This window comes from Onychostoma macrolepis, chromosome 20 (genome assembly GCF_012432095.1).
Source record: "Onychostoma macrolepis isolate SWU-2019 chromosome 20, ASM1243209v1, whole genome shotgun sequence".
Classification (NCBI taxonomy): domain Eukaryota; kingdom Metazoa; phylum Chordata; class Actinopteri; order Cypriniformes; family Cyprinidae; genus Onychostoma; species Onychostoma macrolepis.
Genome location: NC_081174.1, coordinates 21,799,190 through 21,821,271, shown reverse-complemented (window position 1 = coordinate 21,821,271; position 22,082 = coordinate 21,799,190). Strand labels below are relative to the sequence as shown.

The window sequence follows — 22,082 nt, the reverse complement described above, 5'->3', positions numbered from 1 at the left end:
AAAATATTCACAAATCCAAGATGTCTACACACACACACAAAACTGTACATTTACATGACGAATACTGTAAAGTACACTGAAAGCCTATCTGCTAGTTCTTTCTTTACATGTGGGGTGTCAGTTTTCAAAACTCATAATGTGAGGGAGCGTATGTCAAGCACTAAAGATGACCTCAGTTGTACATGTTCATGCATAAACAAATGCAGAAAGCTGGAACACATGCTAAACCGAAATGCCACTGTCGTCAGGTGGAACCAAACAAATTCAATTAAAAGGCGTCATTTTTGCACCAAACTGATTCGTAAAAAGAATGACTATGAATTGTTTTCAAATTCAAACTGATTTTCTGAACACTCCCAATCTTTGCCTGCGTCCCAATGTGCATACTATCCACACTATCTGCCCTAAATAGTATTTAAAATTACTAACATCACAGAGAATTTAGAATAGATAGTATGCATTATTGTTAGGACAAACTGGGTAATCCCGCCCCCAAACACACGCCATTGGCAGAAAGCCACCCCACGCTTTCTGATTGGCTAACATGCACGGGTTTTGATTACAAAGCCTGAAGTTGTCTTCTATTTTCAGCGATATTTTGTCAGGATTTTTTTTTTGCGTGATATTCCACAAAAATACGGAGCATAATTTCGAGTGTACACTCTAGGGGGCAGCATTGATCAAAAAAAGCTTCAAACAGCCCATAAAGATTATCGTTCTTTCAATATTATTCTACATATTGTCACCTATTGATTTTGATAACTCGTTTGATTGCTCTAGTAAATTTAGTAAGACAGTTCTATACATCAAGGATGTGTGCAAAACAACCAATCTTAGCACAACACAGTGTGCAAGGTTAAAATATAAAGTGCTTTTCTCTCAAACAACAAGAAAACCCACTACAAGCCACTGCTCTCATTTGTAACTGATTCACGTGCTCAATTCGAGTTTCACTGATTTGCCTTTTATTTTTTTTCACAATGCTTCAAGGTTAATTATAGGAGTTTTGATTCTGTAATGAACAATCAGTTCTCATCAGCAACATTTGTCCTAACGACTTGATTGAGATGTTTTCGATGTCAGGAACGGCACCATGGAAATGTCAATGATAAAAACCAACGCTATACAAAATATTCCTCTTCTTTTATTAAACACAGATTTAGCTAGTTCTGGGCTGTGGTGCATGATAGATGTTCACAGTTACTGATGGCTGATGAGCAGTTGAGCTGAGGTAAGTGAAAAGACCAGGGCCTGTGCTCTAAGGCCAGTTAAACTTCATTCTGTCTTCGGATTCTGGTGGAGAGGTTGCTGATGTGACCTGAACGCCCCGAGCGACCAGTCAAGCTCAGGTACTGCCTCAGTAGCTGACTCACACGCTTCTGGTTGTTCCACTTGCGGGCCGATTTCCTTATCCCTATGAAGCCACCGTAGCGTTTCTGCAAAGGCCTTCCAGAGCTCACCAACTTCCGGAAACCGTGACGACCTTTCATAAAGCCTCCAAATCGCTTGGATATGCTTACGGCTGCTTCACCGCTCTTCTCTTCTCCTACACCTACACCATCCTGGTCCTCCTCTGTCCTCGGGTCAAGGTCCGGGTCATATGAAATTTCCTCCTCTGAAGGCTGCTGGCTGCGGAGCGCTTGCGCGGCGTGTCGAAACCGCTCCAAAGCCTCAGTATACTCAACACCATTGTCATTTTCTATGCTCACTGTGGCCAGAGGCTCCGCTTCATCATCAGAGCGCTTTGATGTTTTCTCCTCCTGTAATGGTAGTGGAAGCTGGTTCAGACCTGCTGCCTGGTAACACAAATCCCAGGTCAATGCAGGAGATGCCTGTGCCTCACATTCCAGGATACATACCTGCAAAACAGTGGAGATTTTACATGACAAAATATTTTTAGAGTAGAACATTTCCTTATAATATTGACAAATATTGGTTAAATTGTACTGAACATGCTCTCTCTATAAAAAAACACAGTAAAAATAGTAATACTGAGTAATATTTGACATTTTAAAATAACTTTTCTATTTTTATATATTTTAAAATGTAATTTATTCCTGTGGTGGCAAACTGAATTTTCAGCAGTCATTGCTTCAGTCTTCAGCATCACATGATTCTTTAGAAATTATAATATGCTGATTGGTGCTCAAGAAACATTTCTTATTATTATCAATGCTGAAAACTGTAGTACTGAATTCTTTGATAACGTTCAAATGACAGAAAAGCATTTATTTAAAATGAAATGTCTTCATTCCCGTTTTGTATGTTTTATTTAGATTTTTTTTAATTTGTTTTCTGTATCATTTTCGTTCATTATAAAAAGAATACCGTTTTTCCTTTGTTGGAAATTTATCATGTTTTTATTAATGATTTCAATTTGCCCTTTCTAATAAAGAAAAGTATAAAAAATTCCTAGTGGTACAATGCTGCACGCAAACGGTCTTGCTACTGCAATGAGGTGTGAAATGATATGTGGCATTGGTGCAAGAAATGATATGATAATTGAGTGACTAGAATGGGATAAAAATCATTTTGTATTTGATCAGCTGTAGACAAATGCAGGTTCTTTCCACAAAATGTTCATGTGATGCCCTTTTTAAGGACGTGTATGTAGTGGTTGAGCTGTTTTTTTTTTTTTATCTCCCATTTATAGGGAGAAAACCATAAATTGTATAGGGGCTTATAACAGTGGAATGCATGGAAAGTAATAGGCCAGAGCGAAATTTAATGTTGATGGCAAATGAAAAACATTCAGATATAAGATAGAAGACACAATACATATGGGGATAGTTACGAAATACAGATGTGTATAACACACATGCATACATTTAAAAAAGGTTCTTTATTGGCATGCATGGTTCCATGAAGAACTTTCAACATAAATGGAACCTTTCCATTGAACAAAAAGTTATTTATAGTGGAAAAAGGTTCTTTAGATTTTTCAAATGTTCTTCACACCAAGAAAAAAATATTCTTTGGGGAAGTAAAAATGGTTCTTCTGTGAAACCCCCTTTTTGGATGTGAGTGTGAATACACTATCTTCTAAGTCTGTGTATGAATCTGTTGATGAAATTTTAACGTCTGACACCACTGTGGTGTCACAGAGCAAAAGCATGCCCACAGGGACCCATCTGGTCATGGCAAGAGTGCCTCCACCAAGTGTCAATCACTCCTACCAACAACATCAGCAGCTGACGGCACCACAGCAGCCAATTATGGGCAGACATTACCCCAATCACCCCAGTCACAGCTGTTTGGTCTGAACAGTCATTTTGAACTTGATTACAGCCACTATCATGACAGCGACCAACTTTTAACAAAGTTAATTTGTATCACAGTCTTCTTATCCACTCCTGCTGTAAGATAACAGACAACTTTGACTTATGACAATTTGGTTTCAAAACCATGAACATTAATAGTTTTATGTTAGGTAGATGTGGTGCTTACCAATGTATTAAACGCTTGGTGTTCAGGTAGGATGAGTCCACAGGTTAAACAGTCCCCTTGGCAGTCGCTGTGACCCGAGGAGCACAAGCATAAGAGCAGCAGGGTCCAAAATGGGGTCTTCATGACTTCTTCACGGAACACACACCGGAAAAAACAAATGAAGCAGGAACTTAGTCAGAGTAGCCAATGGGATATCTGATGAAGGAAAGAGAAGAGTAGATGGATGAGACGTTTGATTGGTAATTACTTTTGGTAATTTACCTTTTCTGTATAGGGGAGAATAAATGAATGATTCTCCAGACGCTCTAAGAACTTTATAGTGGCTGAGACAGTGTAGTTTCATAAAGTAACAGCAAATTTTAAGGCTCCAAGATATTCAGAAAAAAAAATCTTAAAACTCTAATGGAATATGCAAAGCAATTAAGCTACATCAGGGATTCTAATTTGATTCAATTTTGCCCCTTGGCTTCATCTTGCCTAGTTCTTAAACTCATTTTACAGCTCAGTACCAGGTTTTTCAGCCAAGGAGAATACTTTTAACATTACTTACTATATGTAAGTTTGGGGGCATTTAAAAAAAAAAGAAGAAATTAATACTTTTATTCAGCAAGTATGCATTAAATTAATCAAAAGTGACAATAAAGACATTTATACATTTTTAAATAATGCTTTTCTTTTGTACTTTCTATTTGTCAAAGAATCCTAAAAGGTATCAGACAGCACAACTGTTTTCAGTATTGATAATAATTAGAAATATATTTTTGAGCACCAAATCAGCATGATTTCAATGATTTCTGGAGTAATGACTGCTGAAAATATAGCTTTGCCATCACGGGAAAAAATTGCATTTTAAAATATAGCCTATTTAAATAAAAAAACTGTTATTTTTAAAATTACAATAATACTTAATATCACTGTTTTTTGATCAAATAAATGCAGCCTTTGTGATCAGAGACATTAAAAAATCTTGAAAGTGAAAAAAGTCTTTTCATACATTTTCTAATTATTTGAATGAACATTTACTAATGATCCATGATCTAATTGAGCAATATTCGTAATGAAAGCAATCATGAAATAATACCAGGCAAATCTATTTTTCACTTTTTTTTCTATTAAAAGGTTCTGATATTTATGAACATTCATGGAGCTTTACCATTACACAAAAAGGTTATTTATAGTGGAAAAGTGTTTTTTATATTTTTAAAATGAAAAAAAAAAAAAAATGGTTCTGTATTGTTCACTGAAAGGTTCTTTGGGAAAGCAAAAACGGTTCTTCTTCTGCGAAAACTGCATTTGGGAACCTTTTTAAAGAGTGTTCCTGGATCTATAGAGATTGAAAACCCTCGGTCTAGTACATTTCACAAGGACATTCACAGGTTTGTATGTGCACATTTGCCAATTTGACCTGCAGCTAATCAGCTCTGGAAACACCTTTTTTAACCTATGTCAATCAGCTAAACGAATTCCTGCTAATCCCAGATATTAAGACTGATAATCAGGCATTTTAAAGATAAACCCAGAAATGGGTCCAATTTTCCCTAAAGCCAAACACGTGTTTGCAGAGATAAAATCGTCTTACGACAATCGCAACAAACACAGACCCTTCAAAGTGAATCAAATATATTTGAAAAATTCACACATGAAAGTATAAGGTAATGATCTCCACCACTACTGTCACCACTGAAACATGTCAAAATTTGCAAGCCACCATCTGTTTTTTTCCCCCACACATACTAAAGTTCATTAAGGAAACTCATCATAGGCCCTAATTAATGTCTGAATTAGTGCGTGTGGCATAATGAGAAGGAAATGAGTGAGGGAGAGAAAGAGCGGGAATGCAGTTTCCATCAAACTCTGACTCACGCACTGCGCCAGCACACATTAGTCACGACCGTATTAGGAGAGAAACGCACACATGTACGCTCATCTCTAAAAGCTTTCTTTGATGAAAGCCAAGAAAAATCTTTCGGTGAACTCCAGAGCAGTGATGAAAAGTTGACAATAAAAGCATGTTGAGATGTCTCTGCTCAGTGAGCAACGAGTATATATAATTATAGCCTCTCGTGTGGACACTCTGAGGGAAGGACTACCAAAAAGCTCAGCACCTAAAAAGTTTCCAACCAATTAAATCCCTTGCATCATTAATACAGTTCAATTTGGAGAGTGATTTGATGGACTTTTTTATGATCATCCCCTGCTACAGTCTCTTATTTGTCGGAGATAATGGAAAACATGAAAACAGCTGGAGGGAAAGTGCAAAAGCATCAACCTCAGCAACTGTCATCTGCAATACTAATACTGTGCCTATTATTTTGCAGAGATAGAAGTGTCCTGTTTGACCTGTAAGTTACTTGCTGACCCCAATTTCTAGAAGGTATAAAGATATACAGTATGTCCTCAAAATATATATATATATGATACACATCGTTCCAAACTCTTTCTATCTTGAGTGTTTTTTGTTTTGTTTTTGTTTTTTCTGTCCATACAATGAAAGTTGGGGTCCAGTGTTGTTTTGGTAACTTTCTTTTTCTGGACAAAAAAATTGGGACAGCATGAGGGTACATGCTGATAAAACATTTATGTTGAAGCAGTGTTAAATTATTGTACTAATTTTTAGTTAAATATCAAGCTACTCTTAGCTACATTACATACAAAAAAATGATACAAAGGCTATATATATATATATATATATATATATATATATATATATATATATATGATGCTTTTATTGATCATTTTAAATCAAAGTTGTAATTTTTTTTGTCTAATTAAGTCAACTAATTTATCGAGCATAAACAGAGATTGAGTCCAGTATAGAGGCAAATAAAATAAAACTTAAATAGATAAATAATTTGAGAAATAAATGCTAAAGAATAAAACAATAGATAAAATACAAATGCTTAATGAGGGGTTTTGTCCACATGATTTAAGTTGGTTGTTTTTAACCCCATTGACTTGAAGGTGAGTAAACGATGACAAAATATTTAGGAGTGAATGCCTGTGAGTCCTAATGCAATGCTCATAGAGGAGGTGCTCTGTCCGCAGTCTCCGACTAATCTAAGGGAATGCGACTAATCTGATTTGACCGGTCTGCTCGCCCTCTCCTACAGCCACCTGATCATATCACCTCCACGGCAAACACCAAACCCCATTCTCATTCTGTTCCCGCACCATGGCTGAAACACAAACGCCTGAACTGAGTCACCACCAGATTCTGGAAAAGCTGCTTTTCTTGCTTTCTGTTTTTCCCATTACCATTTCCGTTGGTCAACTGTGTCATGACATGCTAACAATGAGCAAATAATAATTACTTTTGTTTGTTTGCTCCACAGCAGATGGAAGGAGGACCATGACCTCTTTTTCATTTCTCATCCACATTAATATCATCCCCAGAATGCAAAGGCACTTCATCTCGGATTTATTACGCAGTAAATGATAGCTCACCTGTTTGCTATATCTAGCAATTTTTTCCTTCGTAATAGCACTGTATCAAAATAATCTAGGCTCTTCTCATTGTCATAACCATTTCCGTTGAGGAAAGGGGGATTCGCACGGTTACTTTAATTGAGAGAACAATGATTGCCAGAGGGCTCAGAGTCTGCAGTCCCGTTGCAGATGATCATGGTTCCCCTCCACACACACTGCCTCTTCACTGGCAGAACAGCAGCAATCATTGCATTATCCTCCCCGTGGCCATGACAATGAGCTGAGAATTTACCATAGAAAGATTGGGGGAGGGAGTGAAAAGTTTCTTTCTTTCTTTATTTTTGAAGGACTGTCAGCATGATATTTCAATTGCGAGGAGAAAATGCGACAAATGCCACTGTCACCGCCATTTAAATCAAAAGCAGCGCTGGAAGTAAATAGCCAGATGCATATATTAGATCGTTTGACTCACGGAAAGTCACTATTTCTTCACAGCATTTGCGATTTCCAAATCAAAATGACACAAGCTTCAGAAAAAGTTGTATTTGAATAATAATTATTGCAATGAGCTGTAGAAGTGTAGTATGAAATTTCTATGCATGGCATATAATCCACTAAGCAGTATTCAGGACGGTTATTGTATGATAGAGATACTATGACACTGTATATACAGTATAGTTCAAGTTCAGAAGCAGTTGAGATCATGTGGATGGAATAAAATGCAATCAATTAAGTGTCACGATTATGCATAATTACAAGCAATAGAAAAAGTGAACACCAGATATGGCAGCTTTGACCTTATACTGGTTCTCTCTGAGTGATACTTCGATTCTGTACAATTGTTTTTGTCATTGCAATAAATATTGAATATGTTGCTCAAGCTAAAATGTTGACAGCTTCTGGAAATCCAGAGCATTAATTTATTTAATAGATTTTCTCTTGCCCGTGTAAGAGAATACAACTCTAATTGATAGATGTACGTAATTATCCATGCAACAATTCTGCTCTAATGGGTTTTAGGGTAAAAATCTATTTAACATGACTCAGGTAATTAATCTGAGGAAAACTAGTTTAAAACCTAATGCAGTGCAAAGTTTTTAAAAAATTACACTAAATTAGACAAGCAGTTTTCATGTTTAAATTCATAGAGGATTGTTGCATGAATTTATTATGGAATGCATAATATGTGCAATTTGGAAGATTTATTTAGATGCGGTGTATGCCTTCAGTTTGCCTTAGTCCAATGACGCAAGCAAAATACCTATTTAAACTTTTCATAAATTGATTCAAAATATATGTGCAAATTTCCATGTATGAATACATGAAGACATTTTGCAGGCCTTAAAAAGATATTGGATTGCTTCTTACAGAGTATGAAGTGCTTCATACAGAATATGAAAATAATGGAAATCAATAAAGTTTAAAATAATTATATATGAAATTCAGCTTTATCTTTAGCTTGATATATGTTAATTTTCATATTTAAATATGATTTGATCATTCTTTTGTATTGTTATATATGATATATTTTTATAAAACAAAATCTACTTAAACAATAAATCATAATTAAAAATAAATAAAAACTTAATTAACATAATATCAACATACTGATAGTTAATATTTGTTCTTTGCCTTCACCAAAAAAAAATAATAAAAAAATATGGGTAAATGATTAAACCATGCAACATATATATATATATATATATATATATATATATATATATATATATATATATATATATATATATATGAGATATATACAGTATATGATTTACAGTCTTTTTATTATTGATCGTGTTATTCAGTAGAGTAAATTAATTGCTGGAAACATTCATATAAATGAATAGCGCACTTGTTGCTGTTCTGCGCAGACTGTAATTACATGAAATACTGGAATGAACATTACGTACAAAATGCTATGCTAGTTTATTAAAGGGAGTCTCAGTGGACACATTGTGTTAAGTTTAGTTTAATTACAGCTGCAAAAAAAAAAAAAAAAAAAAAGTAAATGGAGAGTCAAAAAGCTGTGCTTCCCTCATCACTGACTTCAAACAGTGCACTCAGGTCTCTGTGATCAAAGCTTTGAATGAAATACATTTGTCTAGCACTGTCGTCTTGAGTGTTATATAGTGTTATATGCAATTTCAATCAGTTGTAAGTGGAGTAATAATTTGAAAGAGTCTGTAATACTACATCTCCAAAACAAACATAATCCAGACATATTGTTCTGTTATTACACAGAAATACATCATTTGAAAAAGTAGCTTATTAAGCAAAAAATGTAATAAATGCAAACAAAAACATAAATAATTAACAAAACTTCACAAGCAAGCAAGCAAAAACAAAACAAAAAAATACTAGGATAATGTCAGTTAACTGGTAGCCATGAAGATGATTAATGCAGAAAAGCTATGAGTAATGGAAAAAAGATTATTTACAGAGCAGTGCTAATCATTAAAATGTCATCCAGGGACATCGTCACATTAATATTAGCCTAATCGCACTGCCATAAGAAAAACATAGACTGTGAGGGCAACTGCAGTCACTTTTGCTTAAACAAATATTAATATAAAGCAAAAAAAGTGAGTAATAACAAAATATTTGTCACATCAGGCAAAACAAAACAAAAACAACTGACCCAACAAAACAGGTATAATCTGCATTCTTTCACTGTGGAATTAGAATCAATACAAAAATACAAAAGAGGTATCACATGACACCTTGTTTTACCTGCCGTCTGTGATAACGGGTTGCTCTCAGTCTCTCTCTCACTTTCGGTCTTGAGGTGTGGCGGTTATGTCCAATCTTCAGCTTCTTGGTTTGTTCAACTGCTTGCCTGCTCTCTTTCTCTCCCCTCTTATAACGGCACACCCCTTCCTCTGGTTCAGCCCCCCCGGTGTTTGTGGATGGGGCTACACCAAGGCAGGGTATTACGCACAACCTGGACAGCCATACAACCCTTAGTCAAGGCTGACGTACAAGACACTACCAACGTCACCTCTTTCCCCACCCCAGAAGATATGACCTGGGCTAAAAATACACATCATTCAATTTGTAACGGACTAAAAATTCATTGGTTTTATCCAATGGCATATTGACTGTATATGTCCAAACAGAGTTCCCATCAATTAATTGATGATCAGAAACTCAGATAACGTGCCTTTAACAAGCTAAGCACTGGTTTGGGAGTGCGAATTGCAAATTAAGCCGAAATGTAATTTACAGTTGAGCGGTGCATACAGGAGAAAAACAAAATCTCCCAGAGGCAAATAGAAGTCTCGGTGGACGATGAGACTTCACATCCACCGCAAAGGAAAGACAGGATTGTGCCAACAAGAATATGAGGAGAACACTAACAAAAAGAGTTATGAATCATTCAGCTATACAAATAATACTTGCTTTCATGCAGCACTTGAATAAAATGCATTTGCTTTTAGGTCAAATTGAGGTCATATCTCAGCCTTAAAACACACTCAGTTGGTTCCATCTCAAAAGTTGCCATTTGAATTACAACTGAATAGAATTGGTAACACTCCACATGAAGTTGAAATGAGATTTAAATATGATTGACAGAAAAAGGAATTTACTGAATTGCTATTCTGAGAAAAATGTATTTATACATGAAATGTATTTCCACTCCTGTCCACAAAAGTTCATTTACGAAATATGATGAAATATATACCAATCCATAAAATTCAAAAAAAGGTCCTATAGAGCAGTGTATAGTATGGGGCTAGAAATGCCAAGGTTGTTTTGATTCCCAGAGAATGCATGAACTAATAAAACATATTGAACAAAAGCATCTGCCAGATGTGTAATATACATATCTATAAACTTTAACATCTTTCAAAACCTTCAAAGGCTTGATATCTTTCAAACAAGACTTTGCCAAGCCGATATTTAACGTCTTGACACACCTTGCTTTTCTTGCTATATGTCTAAATTCTATTTCCTTTTATTCAGTTGGAATTCAAATCGGTTTCCTAATTTCAAGTTCCATACCAGCACTAAACCAGCATAAGCCAGCTTGGACCTCGTCTTTCCAGCAGGGATGTTGGAGTCTTATACAATGCACATATATGAGCATGCAAGCAATCAAAAAAAAAAAAAACACCTCAACCAAAGCATTCAGGAAAATTGAAATACTGTAACATTGTGTTCTAGCTGATAATTACTTTGAATGGGCATATATATAATTGTAAGTGTTTCAGCATTAGGAAAAGCCTGTTGAAAAATAAACTCATTTGGATAAGACCAGTAGCTAATATAGGTCTGAATAAGAGCACCCATTAAGTTACAATAGCTTGCTTTGATCTCCCTAATCATGTCATTTCAGAGGCTGTTAAATAACATGGATTAGATGCAAAAATAAACACAAATCCTGATTTGTAATTAATCTCTAAATGAACATAGTGATTATAAAAACATGTGTCATGTATTTGCGCCACTGAGGAAACAAACCAATAAGCATCACAATTATTAATGTGATGCGTCCAATATTCAGTCTTTGATAATTCATTCCTAAATCATAAACAACCTAAATAACCCATCACCTGAGTCCCTGTCCCATGCATTTGCATACTGTTCCATGCAAGACTGGAATGAAAGATTATTCAAAACCAAACAAAAATGTGCCATGCCGCTACAAAGGAACTCATCAGATTCTGTGCCACATCATATTACAGCAGTGGCTGAATCACAGAACCAGCAGCTGAATGCATTGTGGTGAGATACCGCATCAGAGTAAAATTGAAGTCAGTTCTACGCAAGATATGCAATTATACGAGTGGGCTTATTCACCTCCATGACGCAGAATGATTGGGGGCCTCTCTGATCAATGTTGTTTCATTCCCTTCATCATTCCAGGGCAAAGTTTTATTGTTATATGAGGCGATGAAGAGCGCTGAGGCATGTCCATGTCCCTGTGGGAGACACCACCATGTTTTATGGGAGGCCCTTGGCAATAATTTCCAATGATGACTATTAATACTAGACACTTAATTGATTTCAGCAGAATAACCCAAAGACATGGCTCAATATAAAAAAATATGTGAAATACAAAGCCTGTGGATGAGAGAGATCCAATGTTGAAGGAAGTTTCAATCAAAGCTGCATTTTTTCACATATTGTACATTTATTTGAATAAATTAAGACAAAAATGATCTAGTTCTGAAAGGAGCAGAAACCAAGCTGGAACATATCTCAGGACACTAACTGGATGAGGAATGAAGAATTCTTTGGTTACTGGTAAGACATAGGTGCTGCTATAGTTAGCAGAGAAATAAAATAAGAAGAAAATAATTGGTTGAGTATTTTCTGTAATGTGAGAATGTGGGAGTGACAGCCTGGTCAGACAGTCAATGGATGTTCTTCGGGTTATCATGGAGGTTTCCTTATCTGTGTCTGACATTTAGGTGACTTTAGGCAAGCATAAAAGAGCCACCTTGTGTCAGTGGTTTTATCACATTTTAAAAGTTGGAAAGAGTTAGATTCTTATGGGGGATTTTAGTGCTTTTAACCCAAAATTGCTATAAAAAGAGTTTAATCCCACCTTTAAAGTTGGATAATCCTTGATTCTAACAGGGTATATAGGCTGGATCAGGGCTAGTTGTTAAAAACAGCTTCAAAGATTCTAATCTACGTTCTGTCACAGTATACCCAGTATGGGGTAAATTGTCCCTGCATAGGCTTTTCGGTTAAATCTAAAAAGCGACGAAGTAAAATGTCAAGTAATTGTTTTAACTAACTAATTGTATAAATATACAGCATTTACAACTTGCCCCAACACGACTGCACAGTTCAGCTCTACCTACCTTCATTATATAGCTGTGTCTTGTAAATGTACGCGTGTTTTTGTGCTCACTTATATGCCCAACAACTATGGGAAAAATCTTATTATACCGAATCTTAAGCTTGGAAATTCACCAAAATATTATTCATTTAGGTTTTGAGCACATTTGTGTAATGGCTTTCAGTCACGCTGTAATGATTAACCAAACCAAATTACACGCGAAACATGTCATAAACTCATAACTCTTGACAAACTACTTCTCTTTAAAAGACATGCATCAACACGAGCCTTGTTGAAAAGAGATGATAGTATTTTACTGGTCACTTTTGAATCTGTGTTGTGACGTTCTCGCATCTTATTGGTGACCGCGGTCAACTGCAACGGTATTGGCCAATAGAAACGCAGAACAACACCAGACGCGCGAAGATCTAAAAAATACGGAAGTGTTATTACGGAAATGCTGTTTACGTTGTACGTTATGTTGCTATGCTGTTCAAGTTGTTATAGTTATAAGTGTGGTGAGATAGCAGGTTGTTAATACGTTTTTATATTATTATATTAATTATACTTGGATCAAAGAACAAAAACATTTTGAGCAACGACACTTTCCGTTTGCCGCAGTTTCACGGGTAAGTTCATTCAGATTGTTGACAAAGCAACAGGAGTGTAAATGCTAAAGTAGTTTAATAATTTGATTACGTCTATCTTTCTGCTATTGTAAAGGAAGATGAATATTTATATAATAAGACAAGTAATTTAATCCTGTATTGTTAATAAGAACTGTAAAAACCCACAGCTGAGTTGTCCAGTTAAAGGGCTGTGTTTACATTTTAATATCTGTATGTATTTGTGTGTGTGTGTGTGTGTGTATACACACAGGGGCGGACTTAGCGATTTGGGGGTCCTAAGCAAATTCCAGGTATGGGGCCCCCATATGTGTCCTTTTATGCTTAACCCCTATTTTGCTCGCTCGCTCTTGTTTTTAGTTTATTTATCCCTTCACAACCAGTTATTTAGTCAACTTGCTGCTGTTCTAAAGCCAAATTAGGCTACCTTATTTATTTTTTTTCGGCTCACAAAAGGAAGACATTATCAAAAAATAAAGAAAGAAAGAAAGAAAAGAAAAATGCGTGCACTTGTCTATTTAATAAATTGTAAAAAAAATTCATTCTTTTTACAAACATAAAACTATCCCTTGCAACTCATTCCATATTCCAAGTGTTTATAACCCTTATTTTGCTCGCTCTAGTTTATGGTTTATTTGAGATTACAAATGAAGACATTATCCAAAAAAAAAAAAAAAAAACTTGCACTTGTCCATTTAATAAATTGTAAACCATTCCAATCTTTTTACAAACATAAAATTATCCCAGGCAACTCATTATATATTCCAAGTGTTCTGAAGGCATACTGTAGGCTTTGCCGAGAAAAAAATCGAAAATGAAACCTATTATTAAGGGAAAATCGCCAGTCATTGCATTCATGCAAGTATGCGCCGGTGCGCCTAGGAGAAGCACACAAGAGAGTCATTTTGAAACATCAAGATAAATAAAATTGTGACTTGAAACACAATACTTTCTTTACTGAGGTGAATATCTCTGTTCTGAGACAGACAGCCTAGAATGCGCGCAAAGAGCGCTCCCTCATAATCACTATAGCGGTCTCTCACTTCAATTCATTGCGATCTCACGACGTTCCGTTAATAAGCGCTACACTGCATAATGAATCTCTTATTTACATCGTATCTCCACTTTGTTATAATGAGATGATCCCCGAACTGGCAGAACTCGCAGCACTTGACAAAAACTCGGCATTTTGATCGGTAAGTGGATTCTAACTTAAACACTTCTGGTCACTGCGTTCAAGAAATCAGCGCACATGTCTGTGAACGGCTACACTGCTCAACGCTGCAAATATGTTTGGCCAATATCAGATGGGGCCCCCTGATTCCCCGGGGCCCTGAGCGGCCGCTTACCTCGCTTATTGGTTAAATCCGCCCCTGTGTATACACACACACACACACACACACACACACACATAGAGAGAGAGAGCGAGAGAGAGAGAGAGAGAGACGGATAGAGATATTGTGTGTGTGAGTGTATATACAGGTGCAGCTCAATAAATAAGAATGTCGTGGAAAAGTTAATTTCAGTAATTCAACTCAAATTGTGAAACTCGTGTATTAAATAAATTCAATGCACACAGACTGAAGTAGTTTAAGTCTTTGGTTCTTTTAATTGTGAAGATTTTGGCTCACATTCAACAAAAACCCACTAATTCAATTCCAATTATGGATGCCCAGGTTTCTTTGACAGTGGCCTTCAGCTCATCTGCATTTTTTGGTCTCTTGTTTCTCATTTTCCTCTTGACAATACCCCATAGATTCTCTATGGGGTTCAGGTCTGGTGAGTTTGCTGGCCAGTCAAGCACACCAACACCATGGTCATTTAACCAACTTTTGGTGCTTTTGGCAGTGGGGGCAGGTGCCAAATCCTGCTGGAAAATGAAATCAGCATCTTTAAAAAGCTGGTCAGCAGAAGGAAGCATGAAGTGCTCCAAAATATCTTGGTAAACAGGTGCAGTGACTTTGGTTTTCAAAAACCACAATGGACCAACACCAGCAGATGACATTGCACCCCAAATCATCACAGACTGTGGAAACTTAACACTGGACTTCAAGCAACTTGGGCTATGAGCTTCTCCAACCTTCCTCCAGACTCTAGGACCTTGGTTTCCAAATGAAATACAAAACTTACTCATCTGAAAAGAGCACTTTGGACCACTGGGCAACAGTCCAGTTCTTCTCCTTAGCCCAGGTAAGACGCCTCTGACATTGTTTGTGGTTCAGGAGTGGCTTAACCAGAGGAATACGACTACTGTAGCCAAATTCCTTGACACGTCTGTGTGTGGTGGCTCTCGATGCCTTGACCCCAGCCTCAGTCCATTCCTTGTGAAGTTCACCCAAATTCTTGAATCGATTTTGCTTGACAATCCTCATAAGGCTGCGGTTCTCTCGGTTGGTTGTGCATCTTTTTCTTCCACACTTTTTCCTTCCACTCAACTTTCTGTTAACATGCTTGGATACAGCACTCTGTGAACAGCCAGCTTCTTTAGCAATGAATGTTTGTGTCTTACCCTCCTTGTGAAGGGTGTCAATGATTGTCTTCTGGACAACTGTCAGATCAGCAGTCTTCCCCATGATTGTGTAGCCTAGTGAATCAAACTGAGAGACCATTTTGAAGGCTCAGGAAACCTTTGCAGGTGTTTTGAGTTGATTAGCTGATTGGCATGTCACCATATTCTAATTTGTTGAGATTAGTGAATTGGTGTTTTTTTGTTAAATGTGAGCCAAAATCATCACAATTAAAAAAAAACAAAGACTTGAACTAGTTCAGTCTGTGTGCTTTGAATTTATTTAATACACGAGTTTCACAATTTGAGTTGAATTACTGAAATGAATGAACTTTTCCACGACATTCTAATTTGAGATGCACCTGTATATACACCTATGTAGTTATTGTTTGTAGCTAATTTTATTTTACTTTGCTTGTAATATCAGAACAATGAAATAAAACACTCAACACCTGAGAACGTCAGCGAATCTCGCATTTGATGCAGTGAACAACAAAGGCTGCTAGGATGGATGATATCTACACTTTGCAACAGGAAGTGGGACGAGGCAGCTATGGAGTGGTCTTCAAGGGACGTGTAACAGAGACTGGCTGGTGGGGCGAGAAGGGCGACACGGTGGCCATTAAACGTCTACCATGTTGTAGCCCAGAGAGTATAGAGCTCTACCTGCAGGAACTGTGGGCTATGAGAATCACAGCCCGAAACCACCCCAATGTTATCGCTCTATACAACTGCCTCTTACAGACTGGACCTAGAACACTGCAACCCCTGAAATCAGGGAGGCTCCCTTTGGATTTAGTGGAGAGTGCTCTCAAAGGGAGAGTGGTGGACAAAGACTCAAAAACCCAACTGAGGAATTCCTCCAGGTCAAAGCGGAGGCTGATGTCCACAGAGGAGGTTCCCAGGCGCTGCTTTGCCCTTTGGTTGGTGATGGAGTACTGTGAAGGAGGGGATTTGAGCCAGTACATCCTATCCAGGCCGCCGGATGCTGAGTGCAACTATGCAGTGGTTCAACAACTTGGCAGTGCCATTGCGTTCCTGCACGAGCATGGAATAGTGCACCGTGATATAAAGCCAGATAATGTTCTTGTCTGTCTTACTAAAACAGGACCGGTCATGAAGGTACAACAAGGATGCAATCTAAATATATATTTTTATATCAAGTAATTCTTTTACTGCAATGTTACAAGCATGTACATCAAAGAAACAATAATATTGGTTAAATTGGTTAATGGCTTGTGGAGTCAAATTAAGTGCAATTGTCATGGGCCCCGATTTGCATTTGTACAAGCTTTCATGTTGCTTTTGAAATGTTCTATACTGCTTTTAGAGCCACATTGTCTTTTTTTCTTCCCCTTTCCCTTTTTATTTAATTTTTATTAGTCCGGAGGCATGGAAAGTGTTCCACTTATAACTTGGCTGTGATAAATAACAAAGCATTACAAAAGTACTTTTGAACTTCTAATTGCATGATAGACAAAGCCTTTGGTATTGCTCTACAGCATAAGACAAAATTCATGGTTTGAAGTGCCCGGAGAACATTTTATGCGATGGATGATAAGAAAATGTGTTTGGATTATTGCTGGTATCCCCCACCCACCCCCCAGATAATTAATCATGTTTTTCCCCCTTTTTTGTATAATCACGAAATGTGCCTGAACATTTTGAGCCTATTCTGTTAATCAATACAAATACTAACAAAACAATCACCTTACAGATGAAGTTTGAAATGGATTGTCTTAAAATCCATTCTTCTAAAGTTTCAAATAATGAGTTTTTACGTTTCATTGCATGTAGAGACAATCAATGTAGTGTGCTTTGAAGCGACAGATGAATTGTGCTCTAAATGTGTACTAGTCAAATATTAGGCATAGCACAAAGTGGATAGTAAGTTGCCCTGGGCTTATCTTGAATAAGAGTTATCTATAAAATAAATGCTTTTGTAGTTTCCCAAATTTTCCAATGCAAGTATATTTGGGGCTTTACTGCAGTAAAAAACTTAAGTTTTGTCAATATGCAGTGAAGAAATGATTTGAATATATATGAATGGTTTTGTAGATATAATTATTTTAAATATGTTCATTTGAAATGTTATATTATTTTAATATAACTTATTAAATATTTAACTAAATACATTAAATGGTCAATATAAATGTAAAAAAATAAATAAATTGTTTCACACCCCAGATCTAAAAGGTGGTTCTAGTTATTAAAACCATGTTAACTTCTTATGTCTTACAGGTGGCAGACTTTGGCCTCAGTAAGATGGTGGACAATCCTACAGATGGTGTTCAGAGTAGACTGGCTCTTTCCTCTACCTGCGGCTCAGACTTCTATATGGCTCCAGAAGTTTGGGCAGGTCGTAGTTATACAGCCCAGGCTGACATCTTTTCTCTGGGTGTGCTTTTCTGGGCTGTGCTGGAGAGAATCACTTTCCTAGAGGATGGCAGCAATCAAGAACAACTGGGTTAGTTGAGGAGGGGGGTATACTTTGGCCCATTTAGTAGTACCCATTTAATGTTTTTAATATTTTCATCTTTGTTGTTTATTCAATCTAGATCCATGATGCATGCATTGTTATGATTAAAATGAAATAGGAACTTGCATATGCAGTAAATTAGGTCTTATGATGGGTTTGAAGATTAATATAAATCCCACCATCTTGTGATTGTCACAGCTACTTCGCAGAAATAGGAATAAAATTAGGAACAGGAATAGAACTTCTGACAATTTTCAGAGCCTCGCTTCACTAGCATTGGCAGGCAGGTGGCTATTTCGGTTTCTCCTCTTACGGGTTACCTCATCCAGACCACTTTAGACTGCTGTGAAAGCTTTGTTGTTGAGAGTTTGACATAGTAGCTCATTATCTTAATGCGTAATAGCAGAGATAAACTAAAGTGGTCCGAGGATGCAGGTTTTGGATGGAGTGCATAAGCTATTCAGGCAGTCCTCAGTAATTACTCGAACCCAGCGACTTTCTGCGCTGCTAGCAGGCGTACAGAAAGGTCAGATGTCGCAGCTTATTTATATAAGGGCAATTAACATCCTTCCACCCATTAACCTCTCTGTGTGGTGGGTTTGCCTTGAAGTTTTGTGAATAATAATGAGTTTGTGCCAGGCATGTGCTTTGAAGAAATGCACTGGATTGTTTTTATTGCTGCTTTTTAGTGTTGTTGAACCGTAATGAATGGTGCAAATTCAAATGCACCAATTGGGAGATCAAAGGAAACTCCTCAGACAGGAATGAATGAAGGACCTGTTTCACAAAATGCTTGAAAATTGATTAAGCATAACATCTGTTTCCTGTTTATTCTGTGTTGTAGGTGCATATGTAATGCGAGGCCGCTGGCTCCTCCCGTTAGGTGAGGCTCTGTGTCAGAATCCCGACCTGCAGTTGATCATCCCTATGAGGGCACGACGTGCTCCGCCACTGCCACTGCCTCCAAACCCTATTATGTGCGAGCTGCTGATGGACATGCTAGATTCTGACCCTGACCTCCGGCCCACGGCAGACCAGCTGGCGAAGAGGGTCCGGCGTGCCATAGAGGTGCACTGACCTCAGAGCAGCATGCTAACAACCAGTCTCCTTTATACACTGAAAAACTTGAAGCCAAAAAAAGTTGAAATTGAGATTTATAGATTTGTGTTATTTGTCTTGAATTTCCATTAAGTGCTGTGCGTCTGTTACTGCGTGATGCTTTATGAATTGTTCTATAATTTCAATGTAATTAGTATATAGGGTTGCAAAGGGGCAGAAAATTTCCGGAAGTTTTCCGGAAACTTTCCATGGGAACTTCATCTGGGGAACTTTGGAAATATTCCAAATTTGAAACTTACCAGGAATTTATGGGAATTTAAGGGAATTTTGGGGAATTTAAGGGAATTTATGGGAATTAATTGGAAATTTATAAAACTGTATCAAATACAAACATATATATTTTTTTGATCATAGACTCACTAGCATGGAAACAAATACAAATTTTAAAAATGACATTTTTGGGGGCGAATCTGTGATGCTTTTTTCAGGATTTATTGATGAATAAAAACTTATGAACAGTTTATTCAAAACAGAAATATTTTCTAACAATATAAGTCTTTGCTACTACTTTTTTAAAATTAATTTAACACATCCTTGTTGAATAAAAGTATTAATTTATTTCAAAAAAAGAGAAAAGATACTGACCCCAAACTTTTGAATGGTAGTGTATTGTTAAAAAAGGATTTCTATTTTAAATGTGTTTTTTTTTTTAAACTCTTTATTCATCAAAGAATCCTGAAAAAAGAATCACAGGTAATAATAATAATAATAAAAATATATATTAAGCAGCACAACTGTTTCCAAAATTGATAATAAATAAGCATATTAGAATAGCTTTGCATCACAGAAATACATTATATTTTAAAGTATATTACAACAGAAAACCATTATTTTAAATTGGAATACCGGCAATACTGCACAATATCACTGTTTTTTTTGTTTTTTTTTTCTGTATTTTTGATCAAACAAATGAAGGCTTGATGAGCAAAAGATATGCAATGTTTAAAAACATTAAAAATAGTAATGTGTCCAAACGTTTGACCAGTACTGCACTTCTGTATGATAACAGAAAGCTTGCTAGCAGAAGGAGCATCACAGCTTGAGCTATATAGCACACAGCCTACCTCATAAACTGTCTAGCTACTGTATAAACACTTTTTGGTATTTACTAGTTAAACGTGAATCTCATAGATCAAATATATTTTGAATATCAAAACTTAGATGTAGTCTTTGGGCTCAAATGCAGAAAGTGCGGCTTCAGAGAAAATGAAGGGGAATCCCCCTCTTAGGTGACTAGAGGGGATTGTGTGTGGGGGGAGGGTCATTTTTAGACTTTTGTTTTATTATTATCTCAGCTAAACGTTTGTTCAGTCAGTGTATTTGTTTTACTATGGTATAGCCTAATTTAGTTGCACAGTATATTACACACAGCACAAGGAAGTTTTAAACATTTTTTGTAATATTCATGTAATTTATATGAATACTTACCAAGATGGACATTTTGATATTTTGTGTGCAGGATTTAAGAAATGATCTGTGCATGTTAAGGAGGAAAGCACAGTGCATGTAGGGGGCGTGGCCTCGACAGCCCGCAGTAAGCAGTGTGCTGTGTGCGATTGAGCAACGTGTAGAGTAGAAATTAAACTGAAATTGCATTAAATCTGGTTGTTTTAACCAAGATTATGCTGCAAGTTTTTGTTCTCAACTACATTTATGTTCCTAGTTCCTGCAATTTAGCAAATTTCCAGTTTATTCCCATATATTCCCGTTAATTCCCATGGAAAGTTTCCAGTCTTGAAAATTCCCGGAATTTTGCAACCCTATTAGTATATAGAGCTGCATGATATATCCAAATATCACAAATAAATAAACTGCTATATGCATTTCATGACTTGCAATAATGGAATGATTTTAATACTTCTAAAAGTTTACACACTTAAAGCATTATCATACTGCATTCTTCAATATCGTGCAGCCCTATTAATATAACTAAGCTTTTGCTCTATTTCAATGAATGTAATTTTAGATATTTATTGAGAAGTCAACTAAGGAACAGTATAAAATGAGTGAAACAATACAGTATTGTGGGGAAAAACAGTCCAAACTTGCTTTATCTGTAGAATTTGTAACAGCTTTCATGCTTGTAAGGATCACGCCACAAATCGCCACCTTGAAGCGACAGTGTAATTATAGAAAGTCAAAATGACTGAAACCTTTGAAGTTTCATAGCTGGTGGCACATGTTCAATATCTAGATTGGAGGGGAAATAATTTTGTTTCCCGTAATGTGTATCTGTGAAAAATGGCACAAGTATCAATCATTCAGATCGCATGTTTTCCACTGACAGGACTGTCATGGTTTCTGTGGCTTTAGTGGCCAGTCTTATAGATGGTTTTGTCTTTACAGGATGCTTCAGATGATTTTCTGGTTGGGGAAAGTGCTCCATCTTCCACAGGAAATTAAAGTCCCCCTTTATGATGGATTTAAACGATATTTGGCTCAATTTGTGTTCAATACTTCTCAGGTCTAGAAAATGAAAAACCTTCTGTAAGAGTAAATCAGCTGATTTTTTTTTTTAACAGATCTCTGATCAAAACAAGGAGCAGTTAACTGCAGTGTGGGGTTGCTGAAGGCCAATAATAATGCCAAAGTTGAATATTAATGACTTTCAAGAGTGTTCAAGGGTTTCGAAACCTTACAGCCTCACCGGCAATAACATAAAGCGTCTGAGAATCCTTCTAAGTGGAT

The 22,082-nt window shown here is 36.6% G+C and overlaps 2 protein-coding genes across 4 annotated transcripts; one reads left to right on the top strand and one right to left on the bottom strand.

Annotated features, from left to right (window-relative positions):
- Window positions 1-175: 175 nt before the first annotated feature.
- pnocb (prepronociceptin b) lies at window positions 176-12,941 on the bottom strand. 3 transcript variants are annotated; one of them, XM_058756897.1, is made up of 5 exons: window positions 12,687-12,941; window positions 11,674-11,795; window positions 9,604-9,814; window positions 3,448-3,642; window positions 176-1,859 (listed from the first exon to the last, which is right to left on the bottom strand). In XM_058756897.1, the coding sequence occupies exons 4-5, from the start codon at window positions 3,568-3,570 to the stop codon at window positions 1,269-1,271; spliced, it is 714 nt and encodes a 237-aa protein (XP_058612880.1). In that variant the 5' UTR covers window positions 3,571-3,642; window positions 9,604-9,814; window positions 11,674-11,795; window positions 12,687-12,941; the 3' UTR covers window positions 176-1,268. The 3 variants fall into 3 exon arrangements, with proteins under 3 accessions (XP_058612880.1, XP_058612881.1, XP_058612882.1); XM_058756898.1 differs by lacking the exon at window positions 9,604-9,814; XM_058756899.1 differs by lacking the exon at window positions 9,604-9,814 and having other exon boundaries at window positions 3,448-3,575.
- Window positions 12,942-13,115: 174 nt separating this feature from the next.
- On the top strand, window positions 13,116-21,876 carry si:ch211-63o20.7 (Serine/threonine-protein kinase pdik1l-B-like). Its single transcript, XM_058755222.1, has 4 exons — window positions 13,116-13,293; window positions 16,224-16,918; window positions 18,038-18,263; window positions 19,120-21,876. Exons 2-4 carry the CDS (start codon window positions 16,304-16,306, stop codon window positions 19,350-19,352), a joined length of 1,074 nt encoding a protein of 357 aa, XP_058611205.1. The 5' UTR covers window positions 13,116-13,293; window positions 16,224-16,303; the 3' UTR covers window positions 19,353-21,876.
- The last annotated feature ends 206 nt before the right edge of the window (window positions 21,877-22,082 follow it).

Bases quoted from the DNA above. Each gene is read 5' to 3' on its own strand.
- pnocb (XM_058756897.1), bottom strand. From the start codon at position 3,570: ATGAAGACCCCATTTTGGACCCTGCTGCTCTTATGCTTGTGCTCCTCG. The intron at 1,860-3,447 runs GTAAGCACCACA...ACTGTTTTGCAG, and splicing joins ACCAAGCGTTTAATACATTG to GTATGTATCCTGGAATGTGA.
- si:ch211-63o20.7 (XM_058755222.1), top strand. From the start codon at position 16,304: ATGGATGATATCTACACTTTGCAACAGGAAGTGGGACGAGGCAGCTAT. The intron at 16,919-18,037 runs GTACAACAAGGA...TATGTCTTACAG, and splicing joins AAACAGGACCGGTCATGAAG to GTGGCAGACTTTGGCCTCAG. The intron at 18,264-19,119 runs GTTAGTTGAGGA...TCTGTGTTGTAG, and splicing joins CAGCAATCAAGAACAACTGG to GTGCATATGTAATGCGAGGC.